The 25,407-nt window shown below is 36.5% G+C and overlaps 1 protein-coding gene across 2 annotated transcripts; it reads left to right on the plus strand.

Annotated features, from left to right (window-relative positions):
* The first annotated feature begins 1,703 nt into the window (after positions 1-1,703).
* cyth3a (cytohesin 3a) lies at positions 1,704-24,879 on the plus strand. Of its 2 annotated transcripts, XM_034052865.3 has the most exons (13): positions 1,704-2,067; positions 14,353-14,435; positions 14,799-14,863; positions 15,568-15,634; positions 16,769-16,887; positions 17,648-17,728; positions 18,173-18,285; positions 18,919-19,067; positions 19,265-19,376; positions 22,074-22,150; positions 22,245-22,316; positions 22,850-23,004; positions 23,597-24,879. In XM_034052865.3, the coding sequence occupies exons 1-13, from the start codon at positions 2,049-2,051 to the stop codon at positions 23,667-23,669; spliced, it is 1,185 nt and encodes a 394-aa protein (XP_033908756.3). In that variant the 5' UTR covers positions 1,704-2,048; the 3' UTR covers positions 23,670-24,879. The 2 variants fall into 2 exon arrangements, with proteins under 2 accessions (XP_033908756.3, XP_034782845.2); XM_034926954.2 differs by lacking the exons at positions 1,704-2,067; positions 14,353-14,435; positions 14,799-14,863; positions 15,568-15,634 and having other exon boundaries at positions 15,641-16,887; positions 19,265-19,377; positions 22,072-22,150.
* Positions 24,880-25,407: the final 528 nt, after the last annotated feature.

Below are 25,407 nucleotides of genomic sequence, written 5' to 3' on the forward strand. Positions count from 1 at the left end.
ATTTAAACAGCATCACTCTACCTAGATATTTCTATCATGCTATCTGCCGAAGACGGAAGCCAAAACAATTATTAAAAGATTGAGTTTTTAGATTATCAATTACTTTTCTTTTTCATTAAGTATGTCTAGTCAGTTGGATCCTGATTCTCCTTGGCAGTTTGCTGCTTTTGAATTCTCTGTACTCAGATTTAATGTAGATAATATATTAAATCTTCCCATGTATTTGTAGAAGTATCCTCAGGCAGTATGTTAATTAGATCATGGGGGTTAGTGAAGAGATCTATTTACTGTTGAGAAAACTGCTAAACAGGCATGAATGACCCTTTATCCAGGACTCGTGTGTCATTCTGTAACCTCATTCAGACTTCCTGTTAGTCTGTGAACAGACCAATCCTGCTCCTATTGACCTGTGACAAGCCCTAAATGGCAACTGCTAATTTATTAGCCTTGGCTGGAAGTAAGGTATTGCTGCTCAACAAAAAGGTGTTTGATGCAGCCGAACTAAATTTGAAACAGAACAGAGATGGAGACAGTCACTTTTTTGTAAACCTTTTTTTTTTTTTTTTACACAGCTACAGTCTCAGAGTCCTGTTAATTTATGCTTAAGGCAATTTATTTTCGTTGAGGAGAGAAATAAAAAACTTGAAAAGACATTTTCTATTTCAGTGGAAGGGCATGTTTTCATAACATGGTTGTTTTTGGTTCGGCATGTCTCAATCAATCAATCAATCAATCAACCAATCAATCAATCAATCAATCAATCAATCACAGATTAATATATGGATTATCTAAACAATCATATTCATCTCATGTATAAATACATTTTATTTATCATGGCCTTGTTCTTATAGCAGTCATAAAGAGTGATGTTTTTTTCAGTTTTAGTCTACCATATATTTGTCGTCTCTTTTACAGCTTTTACAGTGATAGCAGTGCCGGTATTAAAATGTCACACAAGACTAATTCACCTGAAGCTAACGTGTTCAAGCACACCAGACTGAAAGCGTTAACTAGGGCTTTAACACACAATGTGCTAATCGTGTCCCTCACTCAGTTCTGAGTTCATGTTTCCATTGGAACAGGACGTTACGGTGCCTGCAGTGTTATCAATCATTTTGAACCCAAAAGTGCTTCCTTATGGGTGGTTACTTCCTTCTCTGCCCCTAACTCTTAATTAGCCCTCCCACTGTGCTGGGGTGCTAACGGACAAAGTGTATGCCTGTCAAACTGAGCTGTGCTCGGTGAGCAGTAAACTTAGACAAATGTACCCATTGGCCACAATATTAGATACAGTGCTCTCCCATGAACTGTTTGTATTAGATTAATGATTGGGTAGATGAGTGGCATTAGTATGATATTTCAAATTAAGCATTTGGTTTCATCTGAATGCAAGACTAATGATCTCTATCCTAATTTTATAGTCAGAGTAGCAAATTTTGGGGATGAAAGAGGTAGCATTGGCATGATCTCTAAAATAATTACTTCCTTTGGATTAGCCCCCTGGAACCTGTTAGGCAGTATATCACTATTATGGCTTGCTGCATCTGGTCCCGACCAAGACAAACTACAACCATTGCAATTTGAATAGGCTGAACCTGGCAATTACAGCAACATGCAAAATCCTAGTAATTGCTGTACAATAAAACGCATTCTGCTGGTGTGTTGCGCATCACGTGCTGGTTGGTCAGGGCTTGTCTAATGTGGTAGGAGGAGTGGTGTAGTGACGCATGGTGAAGATGTCGAAGCAGCAGATCCTCCGAGCTGTTGAATCAGTTGGCAGTCTGCGCTTGTGTGAACGACAACTAGAAGAGACCAAATAGTAGTATTGAAAAGGAATAATAAAAAATAAAAATAAACAATATTATATGAACTTGGGGTTCAAAATCTCATTAAACTGAATTACGAAATCTCACAAACTTCTGAGTTATTCTGAAAAAAAAGAGGTTATAATAAATAAAAATAAAAAACGTCTTCCACATTGCCTCTTGTTGTTTGAAGTTGTAACTATTATCAGGTATTTTTTGGGACTGTTTCTTACAGTGACAAAAATGGACGAAGAGAGTTACGGTAAGTGATTTGGTCTGTTTCATTTCTAGGGTTTGTTTGTGTATACAATACATTTGTTATGGTCAACATCAACAATAATATGAATACAGGTCGTTGTTTGTTTATTCTGTTGTTTTACAATCTAATGAAAACTTGGCATTTCGATCGTAACTCTTGGAAATGGATCAAACATACAAATCTACAAAGAAATAGTCGTTTGAGTCTTGCTTTTTGAGCTGGGTTGAGCAAGTAACCGCGCATCTTTGGAATGTCAAGCAGCCGGTTAAATCTCGACCTGTTTAATTCAGTATATGTATGGTGCAAGCAGCTGTTTGTTACACTCTTGTACAGTATCTATGGGCTAGAGAGGTTTTTTTTTCTTCTGACACTTGGCATGGATTTTTTCGTAATGTATGTTTAGCATTTTAATTTAATTAGATATCGGGGAGGGTCTTGTGTTTTTTCGCATTTGGTTTAATTTCTAAACCTCGAGATGAATACATTATTTTCAAGTGGTACATTATGTACTTATACATGTTATGCGGTTTTTTCGATTGTTTACTATAGTGCCTTATTCTACAGTAGTACTCGTAGGCTACGCTTGTGCAATATACGTGGTTGTAGCATTAACGCACAGAAGGCATCGTTGCTAAATGCTGATTCATATTTATATACAGTATTTGCTTAGATGCTATGGGTTAGAGTACTTCGTTTGAAACCTGAGGTTTGTAATAATAATGCTGTTTTCAACAATAGTGTTGAAAACACAATGAGATACTGGCCTGTATTTTCATCATTATTATTATTATTATTATTATTATTATTATTATTATTATTATTATTATTATTATTATTATTATTATTATTATTAATAATAATAATAATAATAATAATAATGTAAACTAAATTAAGATACAAACCTCAAGTATAGTCAATTTGACATGCAATTTCACTCTGCATTGAACTAAGTAAAAAACATGTTGAGCAGTCCAGCAAGTACAGTAGTCATGGTGTGTTACACAGTACTGGATGCAACCAGTCCTACAGAAGCTGAAACATGGTATTGCGATAATGTACATTAGGGGAAAAAGTAATTTTGCTTTATTAGTCTGGGAAAGAGTTTCTAAAATGGGGGTGGATTAGAAGAGAGAAATAAGTTTTAATCAGCTGCAGGGGATTGCTTTGAAAGATTATGATTTCAAGTAAAATAAATTTAAAGGCAGGCTCAGCAATGGGTACGTTTGGTTGGAAAAGCCAGTAGCTGTATGGCATGTAATGTGAATTGAAGGTTGTCTCTTTTGCAATGAGATTCTTGCTGTCACCGTACTGTTCTACCTACAGTAGCGACCCCCTGCAGTATTTTTTTCTAGTGAAGCAGAAGAATGCATTCCTAGAGCAGTAAAATCAGAACAATTGTCAGGGATTGATTTAGACGTTTTTATATTGTGTTTAATTGTGCAGGGATACAAAGATAGATCTAAGCTTTACAAATGCAAATAAAGTTTGTAACTTTTTTTTTTTTTGCATTGGAGTCCAGTCAGAACTAGTCATTAGATCAGTCTGCTCCTTCCTCTCCTCAGTTTGAGCCTGTACCAGGCAGTGCTGCAGCAGTGCTATGCCAGCAATTTCTTCCCCTTCACTGATTTGTGTTTGTATTTTTATGCCAGTTCTTCAGTGGCATGGCAGACTCACAAAAGCTGAAAAATGCATGCTTATCAAAAAGGTTACAATACCAAGTTGAAAACAATCCATTACATAAGCTGCACTGGAGAATTCATACTAGGTTATAGAAAGCTGTTTCTGTGTAATAAACTTCTCCACCCCACTGATTGGCAGCTCTACATTTTCACTGGTGGTACAGTGCAGTCTTTGTGTTTAATTGACACTAAACAGAATTCAGACACACTTTGGTCTTGTGAGGCATGGAGAGATTTCTAACTGTGTGTGCTATGAATTGCTCTACTGTAATATAAAGACCTCTCATCAAAACGTTGACATGGCATTTACGAGAATCCGTATGATTGAGTGTTTTTAAAGTTATGGATGTGTTTGATCATCATTATTATTATGAACAAACTGTATGCTGTTGTTGATTTTAAAGTCGCTGATGTTCAGTATTAGCGACTTGTGCCGTTGATGTTTTTGTGATGTATTTTGCATCCCATTTCATCTTCTGTGATAACTAGTATTTTTTTGTAGCTTCAAAGTTACAAAGAAAGGCAAATTCTGCCACTTTACATTGCTTAATGTGTTTACTTTATGCTGGGTGTATTCTCTGTGGTATCAATAATTATTCCTGTGACTGTGCTGTGCTGTGTAAACCCACATTTATAAGTAGCTGATTGTAAGTCAAAGGGAGTTATGTAACTCATTTTGTTTGGTAAAAATTGCAGTGTGATGTCAGTTATTTCAAGCTGTGGAATATTAAATTAGCTCAGGAAATGTCACCTTCAATTTAAAAAGAATAGGGACTTGACAGCTGAAGGGTTGAAGTTCTTAATTGATGTTTCTTTTGAAAGAACAGGATCTACAGTATTGCACACAGGACCCTTGCGAAGAATGTAAATTAGGCTGTACATTACAGACACAGCTGCTGTAGGTTATACTTCGGTACCATTTCCAGCCTTATTTTATGCATTGTGAATGTCTTGTATACAATATCAAAATGCATTTACTGGAATACATTTAGAATAGCTTCACCATACAGTAACCCCAAACCCTTGTAACTGCATGAATACAGGATACATTGACAAAAAAAGAGAACACAGCTGAAATGAATGTATTATCCACTCAGACTATACTTTAATCAGCCTAAAAGCTTTGGATCATGTTACAAGTAAACATATGATAAAATCAGTAGGTTACTTACTAATGACATAGAAAACATCTGTAAAAGTGTCCGAGAATAATGACACATTCTCCTCTTTACTATCGTTATACCCTGCATCAAATAATGTATCCATTTTTCTTTCACAGTAATCCAAGTAGTTCAAGGAATCATTTTTAATACATTTGATTTATTGCTTCACATTCTATTAATAGGGCAGTTCTGCAAAAGGAAAGGGACATGGTTTTCTGTTTAGCTAATATAATTTGTGTGGTGAGCATGTTTTCCAGACTTCACATGTGATTGTTATTTGGGTGCGCCAGGAGTTATTTTGCATACAGTAGTTGTGTGTCTTGTGGTACAGTCAGTGAATGCTGTATTGATGGCTGCGGTGTGACTCAAAATCGTGTTCAGTTTTACACAAAAGTACAATCTGTCTGTAAATTGTTGATTGATGCTTTGGAGATTACACACAAAGCCAGGCCAGGAAAGATCACAATCTGAAGGGTACAGCTGAGTGATGCTACAGTAAAAAGGTATTTTAGTGAAGCCAAGCCCTGGTTACACAGCATGGTGTGCCCTCTTCACAGTTGCCACCATTCTGTTTTTTGTTTTCATGTAGTGCAAACACCCCTGCTATACCTGAGGTCGCTGCAACCTCAAGAAACCTAAGCTTATCAAATGGTTGTAGGTTTCCTTAACTGGGATAAATGATATTAACCCCACTGAAAAGGAAAAGCACTCTCAAACTGTTGACAGGCAGCTGCTTTACATTGCTCTTATTTATTTTTATTACCGCTAAGCCCTGGCGTGGAAAGTTTAAACATTAAGTCCTGCGTAAACAGTAATCGTACTGTAGTCAGCTAGTCTGCAGCATTCCAGCCCGAACAGGGCATAAGTTCAGCTCCATGCACCTTGCCTGCCGGGTGAGGGTCACAGAGGTGTGAGAAGAAGTATCGTTTTTTTTAATTTTTATAATTTTATTATGTTGATGATACTGGACCGTTTGAAGCTGGATATTTGCTCCCCAATTATTTAATTCCGCATCGCATATAATTTGAATGCGGATCAGAAAAAGGTATGTTTGTTGCATTGGATCAGGCTAATGTTATGATGTACTGTGTGATCTGACGATCTTATTACACAAAAGATTGATGATCACAAAGTCTTGGGCTCACCAGTTATCTGATATTGATGAATTATCAAATGTAACATTCTTTTTGCCTCGTGATCAATATTCATTTGCAGTATGTATTTCATTAACCCTGAGTAGAAGCCTTCAGAATAGTTTAGTTAAAAGGGTAAACAACTGTGATTGATGTGATATTCCACAGACACATGGTTTTAACTGACAGAGACGTAGCACAAGCTGTGAATTTTGAAAACTGAGCCTTTTGTATAAATGTGTAGATGTTTTTAGAAGCCTGCTGTGGCCTCTTCCAAAGAAAGTCTGGAACAGGACAAGCTTCATCAATCCCAAATGCAGAGTCTTCCACGAACATAAACTAAAACAGCTTTGATTGAACATTGTGTAGCTTCAGGGGCTTTCACAGACATCAGGCAAATATGCACCGAAACTTTTTTTTAGGGTTTAAATGGAAAATGTTTATTTTCCCCAGAGTGACCAAACCTGTGGTGAAAAAGCACTCTGAGCCAAACCAAAACCTAACTGTCTATATATATATTTTTACAACCTTTCTTAGTGGGTAGTTCAGGGATGGCGACACTGACATTAATTCTTTGCAGATTTTAACAAAGGAAAAAGCTGTGTGGGAAAAAAAGTACTTAACAGATCCTGCTAAAGCTGCAGGAAATAGGTGTATCCCAGAATCCTGGGACATGCATTACCAAGTTGAGTTTTAAACGAGCAGAGTTTCCTTTAGTTGGACTGACCATGAACTGCAGCACTTTGAAAAACAAGACTATATTTCATAGAAACCAAACTGGTTTAGAGGGGTTACAGCCATGTTATTGTGCCGGTTATGTTTAATGTTTTGTACCTGGGGTTTGCTTTGTTTGTAAGTTTTCGTTGTTACTGTATACACTACCCTTCTGGACCCTGGTCTCTCTTCACAAAGCTTCAATATTTAAAGGCTGTTAATAGTATGAGAATTGTGCCTTAGACCCCCTTGGTTCCCCTTACTCAAGCTTTTACGATCGCTCACACTCTACAATAAAAAAAAGATCTGGTCAACACAGCATTCATAATGCTCAGTCTGTCGCAGGCAGTGGGAGCTTTCATTCTCGCTGTCTGCACCCTATCTCTTTTGACCTGCTCAGATCACATGGATTGGCTATACTGCATATTTGTGGCTTTGCTAGTTCTGCTGCTGCTGATGCACTCAGATCTGTTCTGTAAAAAAAAAACTGGGGGATATTTACAGGCTTGACAAGATTTAGGCCATTGGATTACATTGACCACAGCTTCGTCTGAATTTGAACCTGTGACCTACACAACTTTATTTGGATTGATTTATTTAAGGTCATGTTTTTCATTTTAAATCTAGTGACCCTCTCAGAAACAAATGCAAAAGACAGGCAATCGTCACAACAAAAGGATGTTTTTTGGTATGCTTTCATTCTAAAAGACCATTCAAGAAATACTTCAAGGTCAAAATAAAAAGGTCACCCAACACATGTGTGGCTTCTCTTGGCTTGTGTTTGTTTTAGCCACCTGCTAACATTGTAAGAGGAGGAGTTCAGGGCTGGTTGTAAAGACCAGTGCTGAAGGTTGCAGACAGGGGTGCTTGCAGGTGAGTTTAAACCTTGCTTTTCAATTTTTTTTTCATCTGTGCTCAAGGTTTGTGTGTATTGATGGCTGCAGCCTTTGTAGGTAATTACAGGGACTATGTGTGCTGACATAAGATACAGTTATAAATCCGCAGCTGTTTTTTCTGCTCTTTCTTCACATACATTTTGTATGAATAGAGGATAACTAATGTAGAATTGCTGATAATACTGTACCTGTGAGATCTCTTTAGGTGCAGTAGCCTGTGTACTTCGTTCCCTTGCTAATATTTTTTAATGTACTTGTGTAGAATATGAAATTTGAGATATTACTGTACCAGTGGTTTGGTATTCTGCGGTGTAGTTTGGTGTACAGTACAGGGCACATTCCCCCTTCCTGAGTCATTATGGCATTATGGTTAATGGTTATAGTTACTGTACATGCCTTGCGTGTGAATCGGACAGTTCTGCCAGGGAGATGATTTCCTGATTAAAACTGAAAAAGTCATCAGCTTAACAGTGGGTTGCTGATGCATAAATAACAGTGTGAAGTGAAAATGATCTGGGATGATTTAAAGGAAGCGTCTGTTTCCAAGTAGTGTTCTGAAACATGTTCTAACATTCAGACGCCACCTTTTTTTTCTTTCTCTGTTTTCTGCTGTTGTGGGATCTTGCTGGGTAGTCCAAAATACAGCGAGTTCATCATCCCACCAGATGCTATCGCTGAATAATGAACGTCTGTTTGTTCAGTTTCTGGTTCTGTGTCAATGTATGCATAGTTGCAGCCATTTGTTCACGGTGACCCCTATCAACTCTGCTTCTGGCACGCATGTTTAGTGACATACAGTGCATGTAATAAGACTATTGGACTAGGAAAATGAACTAATTTCATGACCCAGAAAAGACCATGGGGGTGGTTCTCTGGCTAAACTGTATCTATATTTCAGTTTATCAATGTAGAAGCCAAATGTTTCTTGCTAAAACATCCTTCTTCTGTTTATTTTCTAAGGATGTTTTCACCAGACCTCAAATATGCAGCCCGGAGGGGCAGTCTGAGGACACTAGTTACAGCTGCCTGCTTTTTGGCCTAATTTTGGGATAAAGGAATAAATTTAGTCAACCCACTTTTCTTATGTGAGCTATCAAATCAAAGAAGATACTAGTGACTTTTGCAGTGAAATAAATTGATTAGGATTGACCAAAATTCATCAAGACATTTTTTTTTTAAAAGTGAACAATCATAGAAATGTATTAGAACTATCAAAGAAAGAGATACAGTACAGCTCTCCTTAACCCATTGGTACTGTAGACTGCTTTAGTTACAAGTTATACTTAGTATACAAAAACACAAGTGTGTTCTTACCTGCTATGTGACGAACACTTGATACAGGGCCACTGGTCAGTCACCGATCAAAATAACCATTTCACGATTTGAGCATTTACAAATGATCAAAAAACGAAATTAAAGGTTATTTTGGTCTTTGAGCAAATCATTTTGCTCAAACTGCGAAATGGAAAATACCGAAGAAGCAAAGAATGAAACAGAAAAGAACAGCCAGCGTCTTCGGTCTTTGTGTAAAGCGATATAATCAAATTGCAAAATGTGTTTTGAGCAAATGCAGTTCCCCAACAGATTTTTGAAGATGCTGCTCAATAGCAATTAATTGTGGGGTGTTAAAAATGGGCATCAAGTGAAATAATATATATATATATACTTTATTGAATGAACATGAAATCAGTAAATTATATTCATGAGATACACATCATTGATTCATTATTTATTATCTATGCAGGAAGTTAACCCATTGAGACTGTGGCATCGTTTGCAAGGGGGTCATGGTAAGCAATTTAGGAGGAAAGTGACCTCAAACATTAAACTTCAAGCGAGTTTGAAATAACGTTCGTAATCTTCTCGCCTTGTTGTTTAGAAAATACAGTTTTAGAGGAAAAAACGAACACAATTAAAAATCTATTGTTTTATTCATATTATAAGACTACTGTATACAAAATCAAAAAGCTGCAAAATCAAATGTCAGTCCATGTTTGTCTAATCACTGTTTTTTAAGTGAAAGAAAGAAAGTATGCTTATTAAACGTTTAATATTCTCGTAGGAAGGGGTGAACTACCACTTTTTAGGAAACAGGTTTTGCAGACCCGATCAGCACCAGACAGTGCCGCACCTGTGGAATAGAGAGACTGCTTTTAAGAAAACCTTCTTAAATGTTTTTATTTTAGAAGATGACAACTTTGGTAAATAAACATTTTCAAAATAAACCATATTGAGAGCGCCACTGGGCTACTGAGCCTCATTTTAAAACACTGTTAAAATATAAAGTGGTTATAAAGTGGTTCAATCAAATTAGAACATATAAAGAAACCACAATGAGAGCTAATTAAAACAAAATCTCAATTTAGATTTAGAAACATACAAATCACTGTGTTTTCATTTGTGTTTGCAGGGCTTGCTGCTTTGGCATTTAGAATTGCACTCAATGCCCTTACGCACACAGAAGCACTTCTTTGTTTGACAAAACTTGTTGCACTACCAAGAAATTAAGCCGCCTTCAAAATCTGTAGGAAAAAATCTGGGAAACTCTGCATTTGCTCAAAGCACATTTCGCGATTTGATTATATCTCTTTACTCAAAGGCCGAAGAAGCTGCCTGTTCTTTTCTGTTTCATTCTTTGTTGTTTGATATTTTCTATTTCACAATTTGAGCAAAATAATTTGTTCAAAGACCGAAATAAATTTCATTTCGATCTTTGATCATCTGTAAATGCTTAATGGCAGAATTATTATTTTTATTGGCGATTGACCGAATCCTGACTCTGAGTGTAACATACATATAGAATGAAAAACTGGAAAATACTTCAGGAATTTAGATCAAACGCTCATAATCAAATTTCATGAAGGAAAAAAAATCACAGTAATTTTAGGAAAACACTGGCCCTTTTTGTTACCATAGAACATTGACAGTAATGACTTCCTCTACAATCCTGTTTTAGTTTTATAAAGTTATTTCTGCATTACAGTAAATTAAGATGGTCTACATTACAGTAAATTAACACATGGAACCAATACTACAGCAATAGTGCTGGTTGTAATGTAATATAGTCACATAATTACACTAGCAATAAGAATATAGTAGCAATCTTACTATGTACTTGGTAAGATTTATCACCACTTGCTTACCAGTTTGTGGCTGTGTATAAAACAATTGGCATATAGAATTTAGTTTTGTTGTCGGCATTTAATTCCCCAGATTAAACAATATTAAAATGCTCATTAAAGTTTCAGTGTGCTTGCCCATATACACAGATAGTTGCAGTAAAGCTGAATTAGGTACAGTGCTGGACTTGAAAAGTACACAAACTGCATGCTTTGTAATTACGTTTCTCCAACCTTTAATAATGACATCTGTCAGTGGTTGAAACTGACTTTCACTGAAAAAGGTCTGTGTATGATGAAATATTTAAAAAAACATTTCTTTCTGGTAAGAATAAGTGGGAATGTTTCGAGAAACGACTGGTATTACCGGACAGAGTGGTTTTTAGAAATGCAGGTTATTTCCATAGATTTTCATAACCCTGTCTGTAAAGGTGCTTTGTTCTGGGCTGCGTGAGACTCGGTGAAACTGCCTGGTATCGCTCTCTCTGAAAAACTAATAAACATTTTAATGTCGCTCACATGTCAAATGGAGATTGGGGCTTCTGTAGTGCTGTATAGTGCACTAGTTGTTTTGAAGTTTGCTGCTGATTGTGTCACATCACCTGTTGCTCAGGTGTCGCAATAAAATGACAGGAAGGTTCATCTCAGATTCTGTTATATCTAAGCTCAGGGCTGCTGTGCAGTCTCCAAGTCTAGTAAGGATCAAGTGCAGTGTTCATTTGCAAATGGAAGACTTCTATTTGGAGCATCGAATTTGTCGGTGCCCATAAGCACCAACACCCCTGTCAAAACTGTGCTACAGCATGTCTAGTGGAACCCTGTCGAATCTGCCTTGACTGAAGATCATGCTTTTTCTTTTGATTGTGGAATGTATTCTGCTGACTTCCTTCCTGAAAAGAAATACAATATTCAATGTGCACTTCGTGGATACGACCCCTGCAAAACGTTTTTTACATCAAAGATTCCTCTTCGGAGCACATGCCCTGCTTAAATAATCAACTGTAGTATTAAAGGACACTTGGCTAAATGGAAGTTCTTTGCTGTGAAGCATGGTATTCTGCACTCATGTCAAGACAAGTGGAAATGGCTATTTATGAAGTATTGAACCTGGGTTATCAAAGAGCCACACAAGTGTCTTTCTGTTGTACCTACAGCTATTGCCAGCTTTGGATTTCGTAGTCTCAAGGCCATTTATTAACGTTTAGTTTGATTTTCATCATATTTCATTCATGCCTACTGTACACTTAAGACTTCCCTTCTCAATTTGAAGCCATCAGAGGGCTAATTTACTATGCAAATGACTAACATAATTTGAATGATCAACAGTCGGTCCCAATTCTGCCGTTTTAATTAACTATTTTTATGAGCGACTGTAACTGGCAGTTTTAAAATAAAGACTTCCACAATAAGCTATTGGCACAGGAAAATTACGTTTTAAATCAATACTATTAAACAGAGGTTTCAAGTGACTTTTCAATCTATTGCTTTCAGTGCCTTTGAACCACAGTGTGGTGTACGCAATTTACATTCCACACAAATGTAGGGTACAGCCTACAGTAGTCTTCCATTGTAGGGTAAAGAATGCAACCACAATGAGCACATTATTGGTACACTGTGTGTTTTTAATTCTTGACTATTTCTAGTGAAGCTGTAATACAAGTGAGGGGGATTTCATTAATACTGAAAAATGCCTTTTTAGCCTGCATTACTATAAACTACAGTTTTAATCCGGAGAAGAAATAATGCATCTCTATTTTATCTGCTGTTAGGGTACAGGAAATCATACCAAAGCACCCACAACACATGTACCTAACTACAATTGTTATCAAACATGAAGCACACATTGAACCACAAAGCTTATGTTAAACAAGTGAATTTTCAAATAGAAGAAAATATCCCAGAGACACATTCATTAGGACTGAAAGAACCACAACAGTTCTTTAGCTGAATGATCAGGGGGATGGTAGTGTCTGTACGCACTGATTTTAAATCACCCACATTTTTTGCATGCCATCAAAAGAAACAAACTATAGTACAGAGCATACAGTAATTGGCAGCAGACTTCACAGTGATATACAAAGGCTATGTGTGTCGGTTTGTTTTGGTTTACTCTTTCTATGGGCAGTCACTTTGATTATGTTTTAACTAGAACCCAGTGATAAAGCTGTTTTTTTTTTTTTTTTGTTATTCAACGGAATGCTCTTACTGCAAGAGATTTAAATAATTATTTCTGGTGTTTAGGTTAGTTGTAGCATGTAATCCAGCTGGCAGGAAGGGGTCACAGTGGCACAATGGCATGTACTGTAATGCTACAGTAAACTTTTCATGCACACAATGTTTTTGTTTTAATGTGTTGTACCAAACTGTGCATTAAACGATTTATGATCTCAAATTACCCAGTGTTTCTGATGTCTGTCTTGAAAGAGCAAGCCTTTCTTTGCGATGGCTGTTAACAAACAGCATGGATTGTTTTGTATTGTGTCCTGGTCAATGGAGCTGTTTTAATTGTTGGCCAGTTCTTTTAAAGTGTAGGAGGATTTTTATCGAGTGCACTTCTGGCATAATGTATGAGGCTAGTTGCACCACAGGGGCAAGCTTCACAATAAATGTATTATGCACTAGAAATATCCTATACCATTGTTTGGAAGTGCAGAATACAGTCCCCTAAAGAAAGATAATGGTACTGTACAGTAAGTGGAGGAAGTGAATGTACACTAGTGGTCATAAAACAAGGAGGTTTTGAAATTGATGCATTTGTCTAGTGGCTGGGGATAGTTCCGTTAATTGTACAGACATTATTTAGGAATTTATGGTATTTATCTCTCTTTCTGAAATGGCTTTGTTATATTTTATGCTGCAGTTTTCTAACAAAATATTTTAGAAGGTTATCAGGCTGCTGTACAGTAACACTTCACACAGCAATAGATACGGAGAACATAACCGCCTAGGATGTAGAAAATGCATTAATCTGCTTCAGCTAAATTTCAAAGTGACCTAGTTCACTTGCCTGGTTTAATGCTTAATTTGATTGTCTGAACAGTTTCTAAATTAGAATAAGCAGGACAAGCCGGGAATGTGAGCAAAGTACTGGTGGTGTTTTGGGGTTGATGAAATCTGGAGTATGGTTTCACTATTCATGACTGGATGGTGTACATTAAGCATACGATATCATATTCTTAAAGACTTAAACACGAATTCCCTTTCTACAGTTACATCAAAGTGAATGGAAAACTGTATGGAATAGAAGTGTCTGACGTTCATTTTTCCAGATGCTTGCTTGCTTGCATTTTTGGTTCCAGGTCCCTGCTGTAATTCTTTGTAAGGGGGCTTGAAATTCAATTTTGAAGTAAAAAGAAACTCAATTCCTGGAACTGAATTAATGTTGTTTTAACTACTCCTACCATCAGTTTTACACATTAAAAAGTTTGAGGCTAAGTTATGAAATAAATATTTTGTAAATGTTTTACTGTAAAATGTGTGGCTGTGTTTTTTAAGTCTTTTTTTTTTTTTTTACAGTTTTTCTATTTTTGTTGCTGAATATATTTTAAATATACTAATACAGTACATATTTTTTTAATTTGTAGTGCCTGAGGATCTCTCCCTAGATGAAAAGGAAGAACTGACAAATATACGACGTCGAAAAAAGGAGCTTTTGGATGATATCGAGGTATGTATAGTGTAGAGTAAAATGGAAAATGTTTTTTTGCTTGTATCTGTTAAAATCATTTGGAGCTGCAGTTGACATTTGTCGTCTCAGAAAAGTTTTTTCTAGAACGCTTGCCAGTGGCTATATGCTTTTTAATTATGGGCTTGTTGATTCCTTTTGGTAATCAATTTAAGAAGATGAAAAGGATACATGCACTAATGGCCATTCTAGAATCTAAAGAGCCAATTGGTTGCCAGTTTTACTTCTTGTATAAATAACTACTGTAAACTAAATACAGTTTGCTGTTAATATTCACTTTTTGTGTGATGATTCCGACCGTAGTACAGTGCTGAAGAATGGAGTTTATTTCTCATTCTTTTGCAGAGGTTGAAGTTTGAGATTGCAGAAGTCATGACTGAAATTGAGCACTTGACTTGTGTGGGGGAAAGGTGAGCATTCAGAAAAGGGTATATTTCCAACTTTGAATACAGTTGTCTGTGTTTTTTTAGATGCGCACACCCAGTTTTTTTAAATCTATTTTCATTGTTGCACAAACATGCACAAACCATCTGCCTGTGTGGATAAAGCCACTGTTGCAAGCAGTGCCTGTGTTGAGTAAAATGTTCATTGTTTTAAATTTAAAGTCATGTTTGAACAGAAGCATCTAAATATTTGCCTTATCCCTGTTCAGCTCAGACATTATAAGCCTAGTGCACCTGCTCACTAGTCAAGGCAGGTTGTGTTTGAATTACAGTAGAGAGTTCAAGCTCAGGTGAGTTACTGTGCTCCTGGATTGCTTTACTCTAGTCGTGTTAGAAACTCCACCTGCTCTGATCTGCAGTCAGTAACTGGACCACAGCCTGGAGGTATGAAATTCTACCAGCTTCTGGAGATCTACATTGTTTTTATTTTAAAATGTTGAAATCATTCTGAGGGGCAGCAGTGTAGGGTGTCTGTAGATCAATATGACCCTTTGTAACTTCTGTGATGTAGTTTAAACATTTAAACTCAGTTAATCTGCAATGCCCTGCTTGCTTGAGTACAAGTGGGATTGTTTTAACCTGCTGGGTTGCTGGTCTGCCAGAAGTGAACCGAGTGGGAACAGCAATCTGTGAGCCTTGTCATTACTAAGGTTTTTATTCATTCTCTACAGCAAAACCACACAGAGAAATAAACAAATTTCAATGGGAAGGAAGAAGTTTAACATGGATCCTAAAAAGGTAGATACATATACTGTTCAACAATTGCACTTTTAATCTTTGACAGTGGCTGTAAAACTCAAATCCGTGTTTTATTTTGATGCAAGTTAAATTGAATGATTAAAACACGACATCCCACTTTTGAGCACCAGAACTGAATAACAGCATTCTGCATTTTTATAGATATTGTGCCATGTTTGGGAAAGTGAAAGTGGGTTATACACAATACAGTATAGTCGATGGGATTATCAAAGACCATACCAACTGGCACAGCAGCTGTTATTTTGTGACCCACTCCTTTTCTGATTACTCCTGACCTTTTAGAGCATGCATTTTCACAGTACATGTCTAGAATCCTAAACAGACAGTCTTGGTTTCAGTTGATTCATGAGATATGACCTTTATTATACTGCATTAAGGATAGATAAAGATCTCCTACCCACTGGGAAAATAAAATTAGGAGAACTTTTTGAGATGAAGCAGTCAGTGTGTGACTCAACCTCGGTTTAACATGATTTCATGATAAAATTGTCCTGCTTGTTTATGACCTGTGAAATCCCACCAGGCCTCTCTCCCCCCGATTATCTACTCCTCTGAGCTCTCCAGCGGCTCCTACTGGTAGAGATGGGTGGAGGAGCATGCTGGAGGTTGTTTGTTCTTGTCTATCTACCTTGGGCCAGTAATACTGAGAGCCCCTATGGCCTAACTCTATTTCCACTCACGACAAGGTTTGGCTATTAAACTGGTATCACAGGACGCTCTTGTAAATAAGAGGATTAAAAAAGTAGACTATCGGTAATCCTGGTCAGTACCTTCAGCAGTGCATGTCCTGTCTTGTAACTGTTCCCTGTCACATAACCCTCTTTACTGACTAGGAGCTCTTAAAGATGAACAAGTAGTTCCCTGTGTCCTGCTTTTCCTATTTGGGTTAACGGAGGGGTACAGTGGCAGGGGAGGGCTCTGGAAAGAGGGATGTTACTCAAACAATGCCAAGAATTCAGTTTACTAAATAAGAATGATGTTATAGAGTCAACATAAAGTTTAAAACTCTCCATCTTTGCTGTTTACATAGATCTCTATCAGATGGTAAAATAGCAGCATTATTCTATGAGTGTTCTATTTCTGCTGCAAAATTGTTGTTTTTTTTTCTCCCAGGGAATCCAGTTTCTTCTTGAAAATGACCTTTTGCAAAACACAGCAGAAGATATAGCCCAGTTCTTGTATAAAGGGGAAGGGCTGAACAAAACGGTTATCGGGGATTATTTGGGGGAGCGGTGAGTGAGAGGCTCTTCATTATACGCAGTATAGGCCTTTTCTCTTACTTTTAGCTGGTGTAAGACGCATGTCCAAATGCATGGATTTTGTTAATGGCTTCAGGAACTGAATTGTTTGGATTCATTGAGCAAATTGCTGAACAGTTTCCTCTGCTATTCAGATCTTGCAAAACGCAGATGTTTCTTATCTTTGGAAAGCAAATGAGCCACCTCTCGAGGCAGCAGCTTACAAGCCCCCTTTCTTTTCCCTCCACATAACATGACTAAAGTAAATACAGTAATTCTTGTTGATAATTGTAGTTACAAAAATGATACTCCTGGTTGTATTTTGTATAAATTAGACAGAAAGGGCTCTGCTACTGTATAGACTTCCTTAAGCAGGGTTTTACCTGAAACACCAATAATTCAGAAATAATAATGAATTGTTTGTCTGGTAATGTCACTGGTTGAAGATTACTGGACAGGTATATGTGGCGTGGCTATGGAGTGGTACTATTCGCTACCAATTGAACATGTAAAGACCTGTGCCTCTTGCATTATGCCATAAGGAGATGTGGCTTGCTTTTGATTATGTAATTAAAGTAAAGCCGCATGCATGGCGGTGAAAGAAGGATCCCTTTCCCTTGAATTCTATTTACTCTGCATGTCAGACGTTGATTTATGTAATTTACTGTGTGTCACAAGCTTAAATATGTAAAATACAAAAATAAAAAAAAAAACTCACCCTTTTTTCGTATTTTTTAATTTTTTTATTTAATAGCGACGACTTTAACATTAAAGTTCTACAAGCTTTTGTGGAGCTTCATGAGTTTGCTGACCTCAATCTTGTACAAGCCTTAAGGTATGCCATTCATCTTTAAATATTAGAGCTTTGACCTCAACATAATAATGTTCTAAATTAACAGTGGTGACCTCACTGGATAGAACTAGATGTTTTAAAGACTATTCTTAGTGTTATTTCTTCTTCACAGTCTGGTCCAAAAAATAACAAATGTGTAAGACCTCCAATGTGATCTAAAGGGTATGGGCCTCATCTGCTGATACACAGAGACCAGGATTAAAATTGAATCTCACTGTTTTATGTTATAACTGAGAAATCTGTGTTCACACACACAGCATGCAATGCTCACAGCGTTGCTTTCTGTAGAGTATAATTAGCAGTGTGAAATGAGTGAAAAAGGCTCATGAATTTGAAAACGGGAGCAAGCAGCAGGAATCAGAGCTGTCTTTCTATCAATAGTCGGGTGGGGAAAGCTTAATTCTTAACTTGTTGTTTCTGTAACAGGCAGTTTCTGTGGAGCTTCAGACTTCCTGGAGAAGCACAGAAGATTGATCGTATGATGGAGGCCTTTGCCTCCCGGTACTGCCAGTGTAACCCTGGTGTCTTCCAGTCTACAGGTGTGTAAAACACATGCTGTACAGTAACCCATCTAGTGTGTTGGGGTCTGCCTACAGTATCTCTACATCAAGTAAAACTTTTTCTTTTAAATACTGAAAGCTGAAGACAGTACTTTCTGTGACTTTCATCCCGAAGCCATGGGATAGGATTTAAAACAACAAGAACATAGCTTGGGTTGTTAAACTTTGATTTACACCGCATCACTAATGCTCGACATATGAGCAATGCAATGGTGAAATCACTTATTGTTCTCGAAAGACCAGACTTTAGTGAATAGAATAGGTCCTGACGTCTGCAGGGTTTAATGGGCATGGAGCTGTCAGCATGAATTGACTAAGCAAGATAAAACTATGCAGGCACAGTTGCTAGCATGCTGGTGAATGACTTTCACTCCCACCAAAAAAGTATGTCAGCAACAAACAAAGTAATGATTTATTTAAGGGAAGCGGTTTTATAGGTTTGGGAGTTTGTATACCATGGTCTTGAATTTCTAAGGTTTAGCTTCATTGAAAAGGGATATGGTACCTGTAGAAGTGCTAGAAATATTATACAAGTGATTCTCAGGTTTCTTTACTTTGAGAAGGCTTAAAAACCGGGCTCTAAATATCTGTTCGTTCTTCCATCTGTTCTAGACACATGCTATGTCCTTTCCTTTGCCATTATTATGCTGAATACAAGTTTACACAATCCCAATGTAAGGGATAAAACAGCAGTGGAGAGGTTCATTTCTATGAACCGTGGGATTAATGAAGGAGGGGACCTCCCAGAAGAGCTACTCAGGGTGAGTACAGCACCTCCCTCCCTCCCTCCTCACCGCCCCCTTAAATTACAATTATTTTTGTTGTGCTCCTGTTTGAGCAGCCAGGGATTCGTGGACAAATTTTAATAAATATTTCCGAGAAACACTGACTGTACGATGTGTGGATTTGTGCATGCTTAATGAGAATTAATGACTTGGTCCCCTCCTCTTTTTTGCAGAACTTATATGAAAGTATTAAAAATGAGCCGTTCAAAATCCCAGAAGATGACGGAAACGACTTAACGCACACATTTTTCAACCCTGACAGGGAAGGTTGGCTGTTGAAACTAGGTTAGTAATCAATAAAAACACTTAAATGAAAATGATGATGGTATTGCTGTAATAAGCCTCATCGTTTTATCTATTAAAATTCCCCAAATCAAGTCGACTAACTGAAATCAGTAGTTATATAATAAGGAATCTATTTTTGATGCTTTTATACAGTACTACATTGCAATGAGGGAGAAATATATTCATATTTATGTAAATAATTTAAGATGTGATTCAATACCTGTGTGTGCTCTCTTTTATTACTTAAGTTTACAGATCCATGCTTGGGACCCAAGCTCACAGTTGATGCTAAAGCAGCCTAGAGTATACAGTCTATGCAATCCCCTGCAGTATTGCAGAACAGATTGCAGGGAGGCGTACAATGTAAACAGGCATTTCAGAATGCTGAGAAACTCTGTGCCATCCTTTTGGTATCTTTTATAAAAACAAAACAAACAAAAAAAAGCAATGCATTTATCTTTTTATTTTTTTAATATATTTTTTTGGTGTCTTTATCCCCCCCCCCCTGCATTGTATTGTGACTTTCTATTTGTCTGTGTTTTGTTTTTGTGGTCGTTTTTTATGAAGTGGTTTAAATGTGACTTCTTGTTTTCCTTATGGCCTATGACCTATTACCTTTCTGTTCTGTGACTGGCTGTCTCTGCTTATTCTGCACTAGGAGGTACGTACTCAGATGGCTACCAGCCCCTCTCATCCTGTTTCTTTTCCCTATTCATTCTGATCTTTTGTTGATGTTGATTTCTTTAATAAACATTGTAATTGCAGTACAGAGCCTCACATTTAATTGCTAAGTTACAGGAGGTTGAGGTTAACCATGACCAGACTCAAGCCAGCACATTCCTGCAGCCGCATGTGATGTCTATGGTCTGATTTTAAAATCACTGTTAACTAGTTAGTACATTATTGTCTCCGTATAGATAGGAGTTACTTTTGTATGCATAATACATACATGGAAATCGTTTGGTTTTACTTTCTTGTTTCTTACACTGTATTTTCAATGAAATATTTCTTTCAGAAATACATTTTTTGGGAGGTGTAATAAAATAAAACCCAATTCCCCTCTCAAGTTGTTCGACGCACCTGAAACAATTCAGGTTTGTTTTTAACATACCTTTAAACATGCTTACCATGTGTTTGCTCAGACTCTCTGGTGGTTTGTGCAGTTACAAACGCATTTTGTGGCCGCTCCACCCTCACAGACCCAAAAAACCACATATAGCTATGCTCCATTATAAAAACAAATACCAGGGTCTGTATTCATGGGGCATAGTCAGATGGAACAAATGAATGGACCAGCCCTGACGCATCTGGGGTGTGTGTCTGCAGCAATGTTTGCCCTCAAGGCCTGGCAAGCCCAGACCCGCGGTGCTGAAAAATCACAATAGTGTGTGTCAAGCGGCTAAGTGCTTAATTTAGTTTCAGATCGATATATTATTCTGTAAAATCACACAATACAGTTAAGTTTAACTGACATTGTGGCGATATTGAAATGAGGTCTTTCACACAGTACTTCTAGGCTGCTCTGAGGCTTAGTAATTAAGTGGAAGGCATTGTACTATACAATTATATTACCCTTTTCAACTTTGTATGGTGTTACTTTGTTCAGTAGACAACAAATTAGATGATATGTCGCATAGGCATTGCAGATAACCCAGAACAACAGTCTAAAATAGCGTTCTTGTAAAAGGAATATGTGTTAGTGCCCTGTGATCTCCAGATTAGTGCTTTGAACTTTGGAAACATATTTATAGTTATGTTAACAAATTGGCTCTTGGGCTCTTTCTACAGGAGAGCTGTGTGACAGCTACCACATGGATATTTCTAAGGAATCTGGGACAGATCTCCAAGGCCAGAGCTCATTATAAATGAAGCTCTTTTTAACTTCATTCAAGGCTTCATATAACATTGTTTGGAATCTGTGCTGTCTATATTTGATGTTGACTTCACTGCAAAATCAACACATGACTTTCTGGGCACTTAACATTATTCCTATAGCTACAAAAAAAGAAAAACATTGGTTTCCATTGGGACTGTCTTCAAAATGGCTCATGCTGATAAGTAACATGATACATGGTTAAAAAGAAAAGGGTTCAGATTTTGTTTTGTTGAATGCATCACTGCTTCTAGCAAAAAAGGGGTCTGTGTGTGTGTGTATATATATATATATATAACATGCTTACCATATATATATATATATATATATATATATATAATTTTATTTTTTTTAACTTACAGTTTATGCTGACTTTGCGAAGGACCAGATTCATCATCATATTAATAACACTAAGCTTTTTCTTGCCTGGGGTAGAATATTAGGATGGGTGTGGAACTGATAACATTTTAATGTTAATGGCTGTATTATGGTTCAGTGCATGCAATCACCCATGAAAGACTTGCACAAAAAATATATATGCATTTTTTAAAATTATTTTGTTAAATGCACTCTTTCTGCTAACAAAGGTTTAGTAGCAGTGTTTGAAATGGTTGCTTTTATAAAAGAGGGACGGATGATTTATGAAAAGAAATGCATCAGGACAATTTCAGTATTTTGTTGAGACAATACTTCATATATTGTATCCTGTTTTGACAAATTCTATGTATAATTTAAACAACATTTTTGAAAATACTGTACCTGAACAAATCATCTTCCTCACATGAAACATTTTTGTCCATCCTAATGCTAATATATGCTTTCAGGGGGAAGAGTGAAAACCTGGAAACGAAGATGGTTCATACTGACTGATAATTGCCTCTATTACTTTGAATATACAACCGTGAGTGTTTGTGTTGTTTAAATTGGTATAAATATATCATTGTAAAATAAAATGTATTGTTGTATTGAGATATTGTACCTTTTATATGCAACAGGACAAAGAACCAAGAGGAATCATACCTTTGGAGAATCTCAGTATTCGTGAAGTGGAGGACCCTAGAAAGCCGGTAAGGTGATTCTTTGTTTAACACTATGGTTGTAACACATTATTTAAACTAAACCCATGGATTGTGCATGATAATTGGTTCATAGTAGGATGCAGTTTTTTTTTTTTTTTTTAAACTGCAGGACCAATTTTGGTGAAATCACCTTGTTTCACCTTGTCCCAGTGAAGACATCATAAATATTAGTGATTTTGAAGAAAGCATAACTGCTCTATAAAGCCATCCACAAAACTGGTTTCTTAGGCAAATCTAATCTAATGCATGTCAATTTACTTTACATAATTGTGTAATACCATGTTTCCCTACATGTATCTAAGGAAACACTCCTTAATAAAGGGGTTTAGTTATTTGATATGTTCTGTACCATTGTTAGACGTACTATTTCTTTATGCTGCAATGCATTGCATTGGAGTGGTGAATTTGAGCTCGAACTGAAAAAAAAACTCAACAAAAGTCATGACTTTAGTCTAAAATGGATTAGCAGATGTTTACTCCAAGTTGACATTGAGCTTTTAAAGATGTTGTTTTCTTTTTAGAACTGCTTTGAGCTCTACAATCCTAACCATAAAGGCCAGGTGATCAAGGCGTGCAAGACAGAAGCCGATGGCAGAGTGGTGGAGGGGAACCATGTGGTGTACAGGATATCGGCACCGACTCCTGAAGAAAAAGAGGAGTGGACCAAATCCATCAAGTAAGAAGACGTTATTCTGTTGAATAAAACATACGCCATTTTACAGTACAGAACTATCCCTGTACAGGGGATATACATCCATTATAGACACAATTTAAGTTGAGCGTGGAAATCGGAGCCTTTTTTTTTTTTTAAATCAGGGGCCTTAGGATGAACTGTTATGAAGCCAGAGCAGAAGATTGTATTAAGTTCTTGTAATTAGGGTCACATCTGTTTTTGATTTCAGCAGACATTTTGAGCTGGTAATGAACAATTGTGGTAGCCATTATTGTAGCCATTTCAGTTTGTTTTGCAAGAAGAGAAACCATATTATCTAAATGTAGAGTATGCTGCAGGGGAGGGGGAGGAATGTGGAAAGCACCAGGCCATAGGTTAATGTTCAAGAGCAATAATTATGTTTCTGGAAGTTAATAACCCCCCACAATTCTAAACCTAAATGTTTTTTGAACCTATAGTTTTTGTTTAATCACCTGGTAGTCTTGTGGTAGCTTTCCAGTACAGTGGCTGTCACATGTTTTCCTGTGTTGGGATTAATGTTGCTTTGTACTTTTTATTGAATTACTTGATTTTCTCATGTTTCTTCTCCTTTCAGAGCAAGTATCAGCAGGGACCCTTTCTATGACATGCTGGCTACCAGGAAAAGGAGAATCGCCAACAAGAAGTAAACTCAACTGAAGAGGACAGTTCAGCAGTATTTACAGTGTAGACTTCAGAAGTGAATGGATTTGTTAAGGTAACTACGAAAATGGACTGGGAGAGGGAGACTAATGTTAATACTGGACCAGATATTCTGGCAAGTGGAAAAGGGAAAAAAAAAACAAGCCCCTCAATTCTGGTGTTTTCTGCAAATATAAAACAGTGAAGGCCTTTGTACTTTGAACACTATCTGGCCATTTTCTTTTGAAAATGCAAAGAAAAAAAATAAAACTACATAGTGGGCATTCTGACTACATTGAAGAAAAACACTGTTGAGCAGTGAATGCGAATGTTTTGTTTTAAGAAAAAGCAATAAGTGCTCTTAAATAACTTATGCTGTACCGAAAAAAAAAAAAAATGCAAATGTAGGTCAGCGAATGCCAATATGCCTGGGGACAGGCAGGATTTTAACTGCAGATAGCTGTGTAATCACACTTGTTGGTTGCAGAGTTTAGTTGTACAAAATGTTGACACCCAAGTGACTGGATCTAACCATTAAAATAACTTTGAAAAGTCATATATATATATACACATACAGTATATCCACTGTACTGGCAATTCTTATATTTTAAAATGTAAGGCAAATTCAATAGCTTTTTGAGTCAGCTGGCTTGACTTTTCATTATTTATTGAAAAATAGCCTGTTTAACACACTATATACATTAAGTGCAACACAGGGTACCAAACAGTTAATTAAGCTTTTCATGAATAATTCCATCTGTAAATGGCAGCATGAGTAATAGTCACAGTACAAAGGCAATGCATATGCAATGTAGTATTTTCATAATGTATTACTGTACTACGTATGAAAAGTTGCTTGCTGCCAGAACATGTATTGTAGATCAACAGCTACAGTTGTATTTCATCAGTGCTTATGTCTTCTATATTTATTTTTTTGTGCAATTGCAAAAATGTTGTGTTTTTTTAAGTTATGTGTAAATACTGTACAGATTTGTGTGTTGATTTCTGTATTTTTAATGCATGTAAAATCTCTTGGCAGGAGCTTGCATCAGTAAATAGCAAGGGGGCCACGTGATGTAAGCTTTTGTCAAAAGTTTTGTACAGAATCTCTTTTTTTGGAGGGGAGGGGGTGTTTATAAGAATTCAAAACACATTGACATGTGCATTGCATGCTTGATGCAGCCAATACCAGCAGTTTTAAGAGGGGGGGGGGGGGGGGGGGGGAGGCAGGGTGGTTACACAACCACAAGAGTAACACAAGTTGTTCTTCCTAAAGACAGAAACTGTTTTTGATGGATTTTTGGGGTTTGTTTTACACCTTGATATACTAAAAAAAGAAATAACAATGTTTTAATCTTCCTATGTAAGTGTGTAAAGTCTGACGTATGAATTAAAAGCCATCTACTAGATTGCTGAAAACAAAAACTTTTGGTTTGTGTTGATTTCTTCCCATACTTTCTGAATGATATAGATAGATAGATAGATATAATATCTATATATAATATATATATATATATATATATATATATATTATATATATATATATATATATTATATATATATATATATATTATATATATATATATATATTATTAATATATATATATATATATTAATATATATATATATCTATCTCTATATCTATATCTATATCTATATCTCTATCTATATATATATATCTATATATATATATTATATATATATCTATATATATATCTATATATATATATTATATATATATCTATA

This window comes from Acipenser ruthenus, chromosome 22 (assembly GCF_902713425.1).
Source record: "Acipenser ruthenus chromosome 22, fAciRut3.2 maternal haplotype, whole genome shotgun sequence".
In the NCBI taxonomy this organism is placed as follows: Eukaryota; Metazoa; Chordata; class Actinopteri; order Acipenseriformes; family Acipenseridae; genus Acipenser; species Acipenser ruthenus.

Coding starts and splice junctions, on each gene's coding strand:
- cyth3a (XM_034052865.3), top strand. Junction 14,436..14,798: donor AGCTTTTGGATGATATCGAG/GTATGTATAGTG, acceptor ATTCTTTTGCAG/AGGTTGAAGTTTGAGATTGC. Junction 17,729..18,172: donor AATCTTGTACAAGCCTTAAG/GTATGCCATTCA, acceptor TTTCTGTAACAG/GCAGTTTCTGTGGAGCTTCA.